The sequence below is a fragment of the Balaenoptera acutorostrata genome, chromosome 1 (genome assembly GCF_949987535.1).
Source record: "Balaenoptera acutorostrata chromosome 1, mBalAcu1.1, whole genome shotgun sequence".
Taxonomy (NCBI): domain Eukaryota; kingdom Metazoa; phylum Chordata; class Mammalia; order Artiodactyla; family Balaenopteridae; genus Balaenoptera; species Balaenoptera acutorostrata.
Genome location: NC_080064.1, coordinates 88,598,493 through 88,612,695, shown reverse-complemented (window position 1 = coordinate 88,612,695; position 14,203 = coordinate 88,598,493). Strand labels below are relative to the sequence as shown.

Here is a 14,203-nt window from a genome sequence, read left to right as displayed (position 1 = left end):
CTCCTTGCTGATTAGCCACCATGGGAACAAAACTTTAAAAAATGGATTCTTATGAACTTACAAGCAGCATTCATTTGCTCAACAGTATAAAAGGATTTTTAAAAATTTCTATGATAATAAAGTGAAGATTGAAATGCTAGCTGAGGTCTATCACAATGTAACAGTGCTGACTCATTACCTGTAAAGCTAATATTTCTCTCCTGATCTTCATTAGAGTGATTTTGTTGTGCAGAGAATTTCTCTGCTTAGTGGTCTAGTCAGTATGACCAGGATTAAAGTCCAGGCTTTGTCATTTTTCTCTTTGGCTGCTTGAGTTTGGTTTTTGGTAGGAGTTCTTAGAATAGTCTTTTTCAAAAGAGTCTGAGGTTTTCTAACCTAGTGCTACTTTATAGAGAGATTTTCTTTGCTTGGACACAAGATTATTGTTCAAAATAATGGAAGCTTTAGGTCTTAAATATAAAGCTGGTTATACAATTTGATTACAACTTCACAATTTGAATGTAATCACCAATGTTATGTTTGAAATTAAATTTATGACTGGCTTTAGATACATACTTTGAAAGTACTGATGAATTAATACTTATGTCTCGGTAACTCAAGCTCTCTTATTAAAAGCCAGGACTACATAAAGAGAGCGCCAAATGGCCACTTCTCTGGGATGGCCTGAGTCAGCAGGTCTTAGACCCAGGCTGTGCCACTATTGATGTACCTCTGAGACCAGTCGATGGAAGTGCTAGGACCACCTCTCCAACCCCACCCCAGGCTAGACAAAGAAGGACCCAGTTTCTTTTTGGGACTTAAAGGCTCTCAGATATGTTTGCCTCCAACAGGGTGTTGAATTCAACATAGAGTTGTAAGCAGTTGTAATCCCTGACTCTTCCCTTGGGCCAGAGATTCTTTCTTTTCTTCCCCACTGAATCTTGGGAGAACAGGATGTGGCTGGTGGTTTACCTATGTTTTGTGAGGTTTTTTGGTGGGAGGAGGTCCACTTTTTTTCCCCAGCTCTACCCAGGGAAACAGAAAGTAAGCTCATATCAAAGCTAACTCACTTGGCATAATTATTGACCCCCTCCAAGCTTCAGTTTTCTCATTTGAGGAATAATATTCACAAAGGGTTGTTTTAAGGAGGTAAATGAGATAATGTTTGTAAGTCTCTAGCACAGGGCTTGACATAGAGGAATTCCTAAATAATGATTAGTTACTCCTTTCTCTTCCTCAGTTTTCTAGGGAGAGGAGGGCCCTCTCTGACCCAGTGAAAGAGAAATCCTACCAGGTCCATTTTTGGATTTGATCTTCAACCTTGATATCAATGACTTTAGAGCAGGCATGGTGCTAATATAGCATCAGAAACACACCTGCCACCTAGAGGGGTGGGATGGGGAGGATGGGAGGGAGACTCAGGAGGGAGGAGATGTGGGGATATATGTGTATGTATGGCTGATTCACTTTGTTATAAAGCAGAAACTAACACACCATTGTGGAGCAATTATACTCCAATAAAGAGGTTAAAAAAAAAGATAATAAACATGTATAACAGCCCCCCCCAAAATAAAATAAAATAAAATAAATGTGCTCCACTCCAAAAAAAAAAAAAAAACAAAAAATACCTGTCCTTGAAAATACTGTTCTAGACAGAACACAAAAAGCAGTGCTCCAGCATTATTAGAATTTTCATAACATTTATGGGGATGGTGTCTATTTAATAAATGCAATTTAGTAAACAATGTCTATTTAATTAAAGAAAGAACATGCTAGTTTGCTTTGACAACCCACTGATTTCTCCCCAAATCCATTCCTCCTGTTCTTTTTAGTAAGAGAACTCCCTGAGTTCTATGTGTCTCCCTGCTGCCCTGCTACAGACTACGTTTCCCAGTCTTATTTGCATTGAAATGATGTCATGTGACTAAATTCAGGCCAATGGGATATTAGCAAGCGTGACCTATGCAATTTTCAGGTCATAGCCTTAAAGTAGAGCTGTTTGCCCTCCATTTATCTTCCCCTTCCTAAGCTGAAATGCAGATGTGGTGATGGTCAGCTGCCTGTAACCTTACAACCAAGGGCATCCCTTAGCGGGTAGCAAAGCAGTAACACAGAAAGAAACAGGGTCTCTTGATCATCTCATGTAATGTCACTGCTCCCCTCCCTTGAATTTCTCCCAGCTAGGATTGTTATGTGTAGGAGGAAAATGAACCTTTCTAATCTTGTTTAAGCCACTGTTCTTCTGGAGGCTTTTAAAGCAAAAAAACCAGTATGTTAATTATTGCATAACCTTATGGAGGATGAATCTTGGTGTGACAAATTTTATGAAATATTTTCATAATTTTTTTTGTTGATTTGCAGAATTAATCATTAGTATCTTGCATTTCAGGCAGTTCACCAGTAACAATAGAATAATAAATCAGTGTTTGCTCCTAGTGGTTAAAGAATTTACATGTTTCTAAATGATATATCAAATCTGACATGGTTTGTGTTGACATTAGCTAGTTAATATTGAATGGCTAAGGTTTGCAATGAAAAAAAGGGAGTCATTTTATTTTTTAATCATAACTCATCTAAAAACTTTGCTCTGAAATTGCAATGGATACTATTGAATACACATAGTTGATGACTTTAATCAAGTAACCTTGACTGTTGTGTGTTGATCACATGTAATGGGCAGATACATTATTACTAATGGGTCAGAGGTTATAGATATTTTATCTTTACAGATAGTGTGGCCAATGGGAATGTCAAACTATATTTTCCAAATAAAATTGGGAGTATGTAATCAGGTAGAAGGCAGGCTGTTTTATTTTATTTTTAAATTTGGGGTCCAATAACTTTCATCAAACATTTAACAAACTTTTATTAAGCACCTACTACATGTCAGGCACATTTTTTCACCAAACTGAAAAAAAAGTATATCAAAAAAGATGAAGAATGCTCCTATGAGTGGACATGGGACAAGAATTGCCTTTCAATTGGCCCTTGCCGAAGAGCATGTATAATAAGAAAGCTCTAACCCACCAGTGCAAACAATCACATGCCATGGGTAAGCCTGCCAGAGAATTAAAGGGCATTTGGCATACAGCAAACACTAAGTTTGCCCTGAGTCAGATCTACTGCCTCTAACCCTGAGCACTGAAGAACAGGACAAGCAATACAGCACAGTAGCTTCAAGATAACTAGAAGCAGAGAGCTGGCCCAACAGTGACATTGAAACAAGTGTCAGTTTGCTCTGATAATTTGGAACAGAGCAGATGTTTAGAAAAGCTGAATAATTTATAGTTACATGTGAGCAGATTTTACAGAGGTGAATCTCATCTCCTAATATAACTGTAAATATTAACAATTATCTTATGGGCAGACAATACTATCATGATTTGAAACTGCCTGGTAGGCATTCAAGAGATTGATTTAGTAGAAAACCAAACCCTCTCATTCAGAATAATATTTTGTAAATTAAGGTATGCATTTGCCATGAAAAACAAGAATCCAAACCGGTTTTCAGAGAATAAGCTATTTTTATGTGCAAGTTACAAATGTAATTTTCAAATGAACACAAATAAACGTACACCTGGGAGGTTGGGGTGATATGGCAAATTGGTTAGTTATGGGCTTCTCAGATGTTCTGCCAGTGACCTTCAAATACTGTCATAGCCAGGTCATGTCAAGTTAACTGCAGATATGCTTATCCATGATTTTGGAAAGCTGTTTTTTCTTAAAAAAAAATAAGTTGTAGGGGAAAACTATTTTTAGTGATTATACTACTTGTAACTATATTATGAAATGACAAAAGATATTCAGTGATGTATACAGCCAGTGACTCTCTCCATTCAGAAATAATTACTGGCTTAGTGTCTTGTAACCGTTAACATTTATCTCTAACAGTATTATAGAGCAGCCACTACATTTTCTACTTTCTATCCACTTCATTTTGACTTTGCGCCTAGTGTTAATTGTTCGTATTTGATGCCAAGAACAGGACTCTTATTATTTGAACACCAAAAATATAAATTCCAACCTCAGTATAACACAGAATAACCAACAAAGACCAGTTAGCCTGGGGTGGTCTAAATGAACTAAGTGACATTTGCTTTATGTCAGACAAAAGATGCATTGCAAGGGGGTGGTGTGGAAGTTTTCTGAGCTATAAATTTAGTCTCTGGGGACTCTCCTGGGGAATGGGGAAGCCTAGGCCTTATGGCAGCACAGACTCTTTGTCTAACACAATGAGTCTCTGCTTTTGAACGTGACCGCCACCTGGAAGATGGATCACTGAAACGAACTCTCCTCCCACTTTCTGGATTGTTCAGTTGTTCCTTTTTTCCTTCTTTACTCATGCCAATACAGCCAAAGGTCTATGACATCCCTGTTAACGGCCTTAAACTTGTGTTTCAAGTTACCGAATATTGTTTTGAATGAGATATTTAATGTAAAAGTACATTGAAAAGTTAAAGGATGTAAAGAGAGGTAAACAAATAAAAATTTGCTTTGAGGAGTTTATGATTCTTAAATCTCCTCTAGAAGAACAAAGACTTATATGTGGCGGGTTCTTAATAAATGTTCATTGAAATGAATCAAGAATAAGCAGAGTGAAGCATGATGGAAAGGGTCTGGAGTCAGAAAGATCTGTGTGTGACTTATAGGTCAGTTGTTACAAGGTTCATAGCCTTCTGTGCTTTAGTGTCTGTATGTGTAAAACAAGGCTAATTAGACTCTGCTCAGAGAACTGTCATTCTCAAAATAATGTTTAGTACATAATATGTACTCTGTAAAGGATAGCTGTTGTTACTGAATTGCAGTCGGGTGAGGAGAGGACTCTCAGAGGTTATTCTAATCTACCTTTCAGCTTACCATTGTGGTGGGGGAGTGTTTATTCTAGGTAACCATTTAATCCTTATTTCTACTAACATATAAACAAGATTGGCAGGTATGAGCAAGAGAGAATGCTGGAAGGCAGGGATAAGGAAATAAAAAGAGCATATGAAGAAGGGGGAAAGTGAGAAAGTAAAATGATGAGATGGTAAAACATGCTATCAACAATTGCCTCAAAAACCAGGGGCACTATAGCCATGTAACTTTGCCCTTGACTCAAGATAGTTGGGTGTTTATTTTTTATTTTTTAAAAAATTTCAAGACATTCCTTTGTAGTTTATTAACATTCAAATCACTGTCTAATCTTCATCTGGTCTCCTTAAATATGTGGTATTTTCAAGTCAATCCATCCATCCATCCATCCATCCATCCATCCATCATTCATTCATTTATTAAGCTATGTAGTCATAGATACTCCTACTATGTGCTAGGAATTGCATTTTTTTTGTGGGGGGAGATAGATTTTTCCCCCTTTTTTTATGCTGAAGATTTGGTTAACTTAGCTCTTTTTGTTAAATTAAAAAAGCTCCTGAATTAAAAATAATCAGAATATCTGGGAAATTAAAAATAACCACAGATGAACTATTACAAATCTGGTAAATGAGTTAGTCAAATATGGGCAGTGAAAAACATGCTTGGAATGATTTTGACTGAGATAATTGCCTCAGAATAATTTCTTGTGTGTTTCTAGGCAACAGCAAATTTAAGAAGAAACAAATGGTGGGGTTTTTTTCTCCCTTTTTGCCTTTTTTCCCTTTATCTTCTCTTATGTTGTCACAGAAGAGCAGCTTGTCTATCTCCATGCAGTGTGATGTTAGATGTGGCTGGTTGGGTCAGAGCAGGAAGACAGAAACATTTAGCCTGTGATACTTTCCATGCAGCATGTGCCACTGTGTTTGATGAGACATTATTTTCACTAAGGTACAATTGGCTTGTACAGGTAGATAAGAACATTAGGTAGCAGTTAAACTTGGATAGAAATATTAATGAGCTAAACTTTGATAAACCATAACCAGCAGCAAAGTCATTTAAGCTTTATATTTCTACATCAGTACTTCGGGTTCCTTTTTGAAATTGAATCTTGCCTGCTATCTTTTGAGTTAACTGAGTAGTTTATTGCTCTACACGCTGTTGAGCAGGGTGCATTTTCTAGTTGTCCATCTCCACTTGTGGAGAGATTTCCCTTAAGTGATGTGAGTTAGCTATAGCTGCTATAACAGCCCACTACCCAGCTTTTCTCATGACATACAATCACATAGAAATCCAAGCTTCACATGCACCTTCCCATGAGTATGATACGTGGAAGGCAGTTTCTGCCTATTTGGAGACGAATGAAAGTGCATTAAAGAAAGGCAGAAGGTCAGAAGGGTACTTTGGAATATTAAAAAACATTCTTACTAGGGAACATTTAATCAGAAGTAGATAATCCTTCTCAAAGGGAATGCAGTGTATTTGCATCATTCTCCTTGGCAGTTAACCTTTTGCATTTTATGCTTATGACATTTCTTCCAGGCACTCTGTGTGCTCCAATTGAAGTCAGAGGTCTTTGGACACAGTACAGAAAGTAGCAAGTATCTGGAAGGGAGCTTGATGCAAGGCAGTTTGGCAGAGGGAGTCATGGAGAACTGCAGGGTAGCTAGATAGCAAAGAGGAACCTAGCAAGTGAATGACATAGCTCCCTTGGACACGTCTTAGGGTGCTTGGGGTGTCTTTTGGGTGTAGGTATTGGATGGAGGAAAGCAGCAGAAGTGATAGAACAGGATTTCTAATTCAGCCTATAAATCTGTGCACATGGATATTTGGATTGAGAAGTCAGTGCTGGATTTGCACCTGCGCCTACAATCAGGAAGTAAAGGGTTCAGTGGTCACACTAAGAGCAGGGCTCATTTGGGAGGCAAATTGAAACTCTAATTTGAGCAAAGTGATTCAGAAGATGTTCAATACAGTTTTCCTCCTGGGAATGTTTTCTCCTAAGGTATTAATCAGGGCACAAGTCAAAGTGCTCACTAATATTGTTCCAGAGCTAACGTGTGACTCAGAAACAAGAACTATGGAAACCCACTTAGTTTCTGAAATGTTGCCTCTCTTTGAAAGGAAAAATGAGAGGATAGATATGAAGACATACTTTACTTAAAGGTTATGTGTGAGTCAGGGAACCTCTGAGTGTTTTTAATATGATAAAGAGTCATATGAATGTCTCTATAAAAGGATGCATATAAGAGTGAAATGATAGCATGGATTGGAAATTAAAAATGCTGTAGAGGATAGCTTTTTTAGGATTTAACTTTTGTAAAATTTTGCTATGGATCCAAGACACAATTTATTTTTATGATTAGGACTTTTAATTCGATTTTAAATTCTGGCTCTTAATTATTTAGCTGTGTGACATGGGGCAAATTAGCCTCTATAAATGTCAGTTTTCTCACCTGTTAAATGTTATCTCCCTCATAAGATGGCTGTGAGAATTCACGAAATAATATATATGAAGTGCTTAGTACAGTGCCTGGTCTACCACAAACGCTCTGTAAAAATTAACTGATATTATTAACATTTTAGTCTTCAAACCATAAAGAAAATCCATCAATTATTTTCCCTATGGAAAGAATCTTAGTTGGGGGATAACCTCAGATTACTCAAAGAAAAAGATTCTTTGTACTAGCATAAAGGAATGAGAGATCTTAGCCAAAAGATGAAAATCTCCAGATAAAGCTCTAGGCAGTGTCCTTCTTTTAATTATTTTTGATTCCTTATAAGAAAGAGTATCTAATGTTTTTTGAACACCTACCATGTGTCAGGCACTCGTGAAGTTGTTTCACTCATCCCAGTCCCGTGAAGTGGCTTATGATGGTCCACTATTACAGACAAGGAAATTGAGGCCCAAAGAGATGAAAGAACACGGCCAGGCTTATGAACTATGGTCGGCAGAACAGGAATTTGAATGCCAAAGACCACGCTCTCTCAGTTCATCGCGTGAAACCGTGGAAGTAAAAGGAGTGCAAACTTCATGGGCAGTCTGGCCTTGCTACAGACTCTGAGGTAACAGCAACATTTCTATTTTGATGTGCGTATTAAAATCTTATCCTGTAGCTGAGAGGCCTGGCAGATGGCAAATGTTACCCCTGAGCAGGCACCGAAGTCGGGTGATAAATCACATTCAGGGATTGGGATACTTTCTCTGCTTAGGGAAGGAGGATGGCTCTGCCTACTTCAGCCTCATCAGTTGGCTTGGTTGCCATTCAGAGCTTACAGGAAAATGCACTGTATTTAGCTGGTAATAAAAGCCTCTTAAGCACTGTGGGTAGTTGTTTCTGAAAAAGAATGAATTTAAAAACATGTACCTGATTATTTAGCAGCTTTAGAAATACCTGAGGAAAAAATGTTCAGTTATCAGGTAAAGCTGCTTTGGCAACGTGATTTCTATAATGCTAGGCAGCAGTGGAGGCTGCTGAATACTGACAATGCACAGTTATTTTTTGTCTCCGTAGGTTGCTTTAGAATGTTCTGTTCCCTGCACATTTTTAAGGAGATAAACGTGCCTTTATGGGTCGTGATGGTGCAAATTCTTTACTAGCTCTTTGCAAATACATCTTTTTAGGACTACTCCTTAAACAATGCAGTTTGCTGTTAGGTGTCAGGTATTTTACTACTTCCAGAGCATTTACACCTATAGCTCTCTATTAATTTTACAGCTGGAGAGCACTGAATTTGACTCACTTTGAGACCCAAATCTATCCTTTACTGGCTCTGTGATCTTAATGAAGTCCCTTATCCTCTTTGAGCGTATTTCTTCATCTATGAAATGGAGGTGTTGATGCTTTCTTTCTAGGATTGCTGTGAGTAATAAATGACTTAATGGAAGTGCAAGTGCTTTGTAAATTGCACAAGGCCATTTAAAAATGAACCATTACTGTTATTATTATTTATATTTGGGGATTAAAATCGTTTGGTGTTAATAAAGGAGCACTGATGGGTTAATGACATCCTAAAGATCTAAACTAAAGTCGCAGTGAGATGCCAGATATTGGGTAATGAATAGACATTTAATTGGTAGTTTAACAAAGACATTAATTGGACGTGGAAGAAGATCCTGATTGTGGTAAAGGCTGTTTGGAGAAAGCAGAACCAAGGGACAGAACATGCTTCAAAGACTTCTTACAAGATAATGACTTTTCAGTCCACAGAGGTTGCTGTGTGCCATTATTTTATAGGCAGCATTGGATAGTCAAATTAAGTAGTCTCTGATCTGCCACTTCCTAACAGTGTGAGTTCTTTAATCTCTCTGCAAAAAGTGAAGATCGTAACACCTGCCTTATAGGGTTATGAAGATTAAATGGGATGATATATGCAAAGTGCCTGGTACATAATACGACTCAGCAAATAGGTTTCCTCCTCTTCCTCCTACTTCTCTTCTTTCTCTCCCTTGTTTTTGTTCTTCTTTCTTCCTCCCTTCGTCCCTTCCTTCCTTCCTCCCTCCCTTCCTTCCTCCCTCCCTCCCTCTTTTTCTCTCTCTTTCGTCACATAGGAGCTCTAACTAGGCAAGCCACTACCAAAACTACTAGAAGCTTATGTGATTCTCAGAGCATTCAGGCAAGGCCTGAAAGCAATCAGTAGAGTCCTAGTAAATTCTCTTGGATTACTCAGAAAGCAGCCCAGACTCGTTAATGGACTTTGAGTATATGTAGCTACTTCATTTATCATCAGATGCAGAGAAATTCGTAGGTGTTCAGTATGTGGAAAGACTCCAAAGAAGGCGCTCTGAGGGGAAGAAAGGAGGTGTCTGTGCAGGGCAAGGGTTTACAGGGATTAAATTCAGAGCTCCTTGAGAGATAAGGATTGTGTGTGGAAGGGTGAGGAAAGCAATCATCAACTAAACCAGACTTTGTTAGGAAGCTTTTGCTAAGGGATGCCTTACGAATAATCAAGTTTTCCAAACTGTAGAGTTGATTTATTGAGTTATTTTAAAAGTATTTACTATCTGCCATTCAGCAGCAGTTCATATCTTTGAACAAACAACTGAGGAGTTTATAAATATAAACATTTCAATTATAAAATATAACTTTAAAAGAATTGTTAATTAAAAACATCTAAATAAGAATGAGCAGTCAATGATTTTAGCTATTAAATATACAAGTGTATGAAATTAAGCTAGTAAAATAAAAATCAGTTGAAAAAAGAAAGTTTTTTTTTTTTTTTCCATGTTGTCAATTTAAGGCCTAATGCAATCTGTTTACATAGTGTGGTGAGTATGGACAAAATGTGGTCATAGCACAGCTACTGGATATTTTTATCTTCCTGGTCTTTCCTATGGTCCTCACAAAAGATAACAAATTTGCAGTGAGTGAGGCTTTGAAAGTTACCTAAGTTTCAAAGATGTGTAGGCTTTAAATTATTGTCATTATTATACCACAAAAAATTCCATCTTTTTTCCATGTGTGGGCTAGAAAATGATTCTGACATTTCTCACATCTTTTTCTTCTGTGCTATCTATACTTTGTGATAATATTAATAATCCCATCTTATATTTGAGCTTTCCAATTTTTTTCAGGTCCAACACCTCATTTTAAGCCAAGGCAATTAAAAAACTTTACTTGCTATATCCGAAGTTGCTGAGTCTGTACTAATTGTGTATGATGGTCAGGAAAGGACACTGAGAAGTGAAGTCAACCCCTGTGACCAATCAGAGAAGTAGAAGAGAGAAAATGTTAGTGAAGTAGTCCTATAGTGTCTTCTCTTCCAAAATATCATGGCTGAGGCTAGGGAGGGCCTGGGAAGAGGTGTGATGGGGGGAGAGTCCGCACACACCCTTATAACTGTCACCTGTCCTAAGATGAGAGAGTGGGTTGAGGCAGTGAAGAACTGCTTTTGATCTTTTGCCAAATGCCACGTAGGTGCTAGTAGTTTAGCACATGGATTTATTAATCTGTTCAACAACTCTGAAAGATAGATAATGTTACTACCATTTTGTAGATGAGGAAATGGGCTCAGAGAGCTATGGGTAAGTCATCCATATGTATTTTAAAAATGAGTCTCGTGTTGCTATGTTTTGGGGACCTTTACAGCAAAATTTCTGTTGTTGCTTTCTGGTGTGTTTTCTTAGTCTTAGAAATCCAAATGGAAGATCTGATTGTGCCCCTAAAAAGGAGAATGGCTTTTATACATTCAACATGGGACAAAGTCAAAATAAAGGTAGTTGTGGAGTATCTCAGAGAGGGCCATACCTGAGGATACTTTGTTCTAGAACCTGGATCTGGTGCTGGTCTTGTTGATTTTGTTTCTTCATCTCTTCCTGTTCTTTTCCACTGCTGATTCCATCTAGAAGCCATTTCTCCCTCAAGGCCTTTTTCTGATATCAGGAAACATAAATATATGTTCTTATATCAATCGAAAATTCCAAAATCTGAATGCTTTCAAATCTTATTAATTTCAATAGTGGAAATATTAAAGAGAAATTGTTTTCTCTCACTGTCTTGCCTGAATAAATGTGATAGTTTCCTACTTTGCACCCTTCTTGACCCCCTTCTAAAGCCAGGGTTTATGTATCTGAATCCTATGTATATCCTAAGGTCTAGTTCAGGTCCTCCTTCTCTATGAAGATCTCTGTCCTACCTCTGCATCTTCCCCCACCCCCCCAGCCTCACTTCACCCCCAGGGAACTCTCCTTCTTCAGAATCACACAGCAGTGTATGTTTACCTATACTGTATGTTTACTGTATTTTTAACAGTCATGTAGGGACCTCATCATGATGATGCCTTACTATGATTTGTTGGGTTGATGGGTGTATATCTTGTGTCAAAGTAACAAGCTCCTTGAAGCCATCTGCTATTCATCCCAGTGACAGTATGTAGTGACCCCTCCAAAAAAAAAAATCTTTTGTGGGATTAATTGGAATGGTGGGCAAAACAAGAGATTGCTATTGTATCTTAAACTAATTCAATGACAGTCTTAGGCTCTGTGGTTGACAGTTATTGTTTTGCCTACCCAGTACTCCTTCTTTCTTCTGAGAGCCTCCTTGGTTCTAGATATCCTTTATGTTCAGCTCCCTACTCGTCCCAATCATATGATACATAAAATTCACCAATCTGTCTAAATATTTGTGAGTTGAATTTTTGTCAACTTTAATAAAACAAAAAAGATTTATGTTTCATCAGGTGGAAAAAAAATCCCCTCGAATTTGCATGAAAGAATTACATTCCTGGACTTGAGCCTAAGAAGACAAAGCAAATGAAGAAGACCTGTAAATTTCAGGGGGCTTTAGCTAGCATCCTGTCCGTGTCTCAAGGGAAAACTGTTAGATATTATTTTCAAAGTGTTTGAGTTTCTTCTTTTCTTCCTGAAGAAAAGTACTGTCACTATATATCTATCTACCTTTGTAAATTATTTGTTCAATAATTATTCCCTGGGAATTTACTGTTTCTAAAGTGGTGAGGAGAGAAGAATGGGAATTTTCCTTATTTTTTTGACACTTCTCTCTCTAACACCATGATTAGAATGAAAGCAAGTAAGAGGAATATTTGTCTTTTTTAAAAACATGCTTTTTTTAAAAAACAGAATTAATACAACTGGAATGTAAATACCTCTGAATTTAAAATAAATTTAAATAAGGTTGATTGGGCTAGATAATTACCAAAGGAAGTTTATTTTAACTAAGGCAATTTTTTTTCAAATCATTAAAAATATTACACTGATTACAAATAAATGTTATTTGGAATTATAACTTGTAGAAGAGATGAAATGTGGCCTGCTCTAGTTGAAGCAATGAGGGGGCCTGGAAGCCTACAGATGCACAGGACACAGTTTGAAAACCACTAGATTAAGTCAGTAATTATCTCAACCCAGATCATCATATTTGTGTTGGTTTTTTTCAGAGTTTCAAGAAATTGCATGTGGACAACACACCCCATAAAAGCAGTTTGTATTATTCCAGTTTGTAGCCAGATTCCTTCCCACAATGTTATCTTTTCCCTTAATTATAGCTGTTTAGTTGTTTGTAAAAATGTGTTCCCACAGACACAGTAAATATTATTAATAAAGGTCAAGATTTATTTCCTGATAATATGCCAAGAAAATCTCAATATATCAGCATTTAAGAATTTACCTTGATTTTAGTTTATTTTTATTTGATGGAATATGATGATATCTAACGCACAGTAAAGAATATAGATGACATCCATCAAAGTAAATTACAGTTCTTACAAACCACCTACAAGGATAGTTTCAGTCAATTACATCCATATCACTGTAAGAAACACTCAGATGGGATGGTCTTATGATGCTGAGTTGTAGAGGGTGGAGAATGCCTCCTGTGACATAATTAAGTTATCTTGGGGCTTCATTCTTGGTTCTTAGTCTGGTTAGGACTAAGAATAATTTTAATTTTAGCCTTATAAGCTTTGTTCATAGTTCAGGAATTGTCATTTAACTCTGGCAGAGAACTTTTTGCCTCTAAATATAAAATATATAATTTGGATGTGCAATCAGAATGATATGGTATAATCACATATTGTGGTAACCACAAAGTTATTTTGCTTTTATGTCACAGTTTAGACTTATGCTTTAGTCTATGAGATTGAGGAATAGAATAAAATCTATTTCACAACAATGACATTCAGAATCAAAAGCCATAGTAACTAAATAAAAATATAAGTGACATGCAGGTAGTAGATCTTTTGGCAGTTTTTTAGGGAAAGGTTTTCCTGAAGCACTTCTATATTCTGCACAGAAGTTACAGGAGACGTTAAGAATAAATTAGTTTTTCATACCATGATTTAAATGGACTTCCAGAAATGTTTTCTAGGTTGAGTACTAGGCAAGAAGATCAAGAGTGGACAAGTCTCAGAATGTTTGAATGTGAGAATGCTGTTAATGGCCGTGGAAACTCCCTTTCCAGGATGTCATTGGTATGAATGTCAGGTTCCAGAGCTAAAGGATATTAGAGTGAGTTACCACAACTATTTTGAAGTGTGTGTACTGCTTATACAGAAGGAGCACTTTGTAAATATTTACGTTTGTGTTGTTTAAAGTGAGTCATTGACATGTAATGAAATAATTTGCAATCGGGAAAGTGGTGAGGATAGTCACTGGAATGGAGACAAATGGATGAAGAAGAAAATAAAAAGAAAGGCTGGTAATTGCAGAAGCCAACAGAGATTTTTTGACTTGGTGAAGATATTTTGGAATCAATTTTTAGAACATTTCTGCACATTTTTGAACCCTATTTTGGAATTGTGCCTAGTTGCCGTTGGAATAGCCAACCATTTTCTGCAGAACTTGGAAGAATGTACTTACTGAAACAGCCATTCTCTCCTCTATGTTCCCTTTGCAGTTGATGCCTTGAATACAGTGTTC

The 14,203-nt window shown here is 37.1% G+C and overlaps 1 protein-coding gene across 2 annotated transcripts in view; it reads right to left on the bottom strand.

Moving 5' to 3' along the window:
• The window catches only part of PALMD (palmdelphin), a 53,763-nt gene that overhangs the window by 13,956 nt on the left and 25,604 nt on the right, over positions 1-14,203 (bottom strand). For both annotated transcript variants that reach the window (XM_007169541.3, XM_028163323.2), the window contains exon 3: positions 11,076-11,200. In XM_007169541.3, the coding sequence (XP_007169603.2) occupies positions 11,076-11,200 (125 nt within the window). The remainder of the gene's footprint in view (positions 1-11,075; positions 11,201-14,203) is intronic.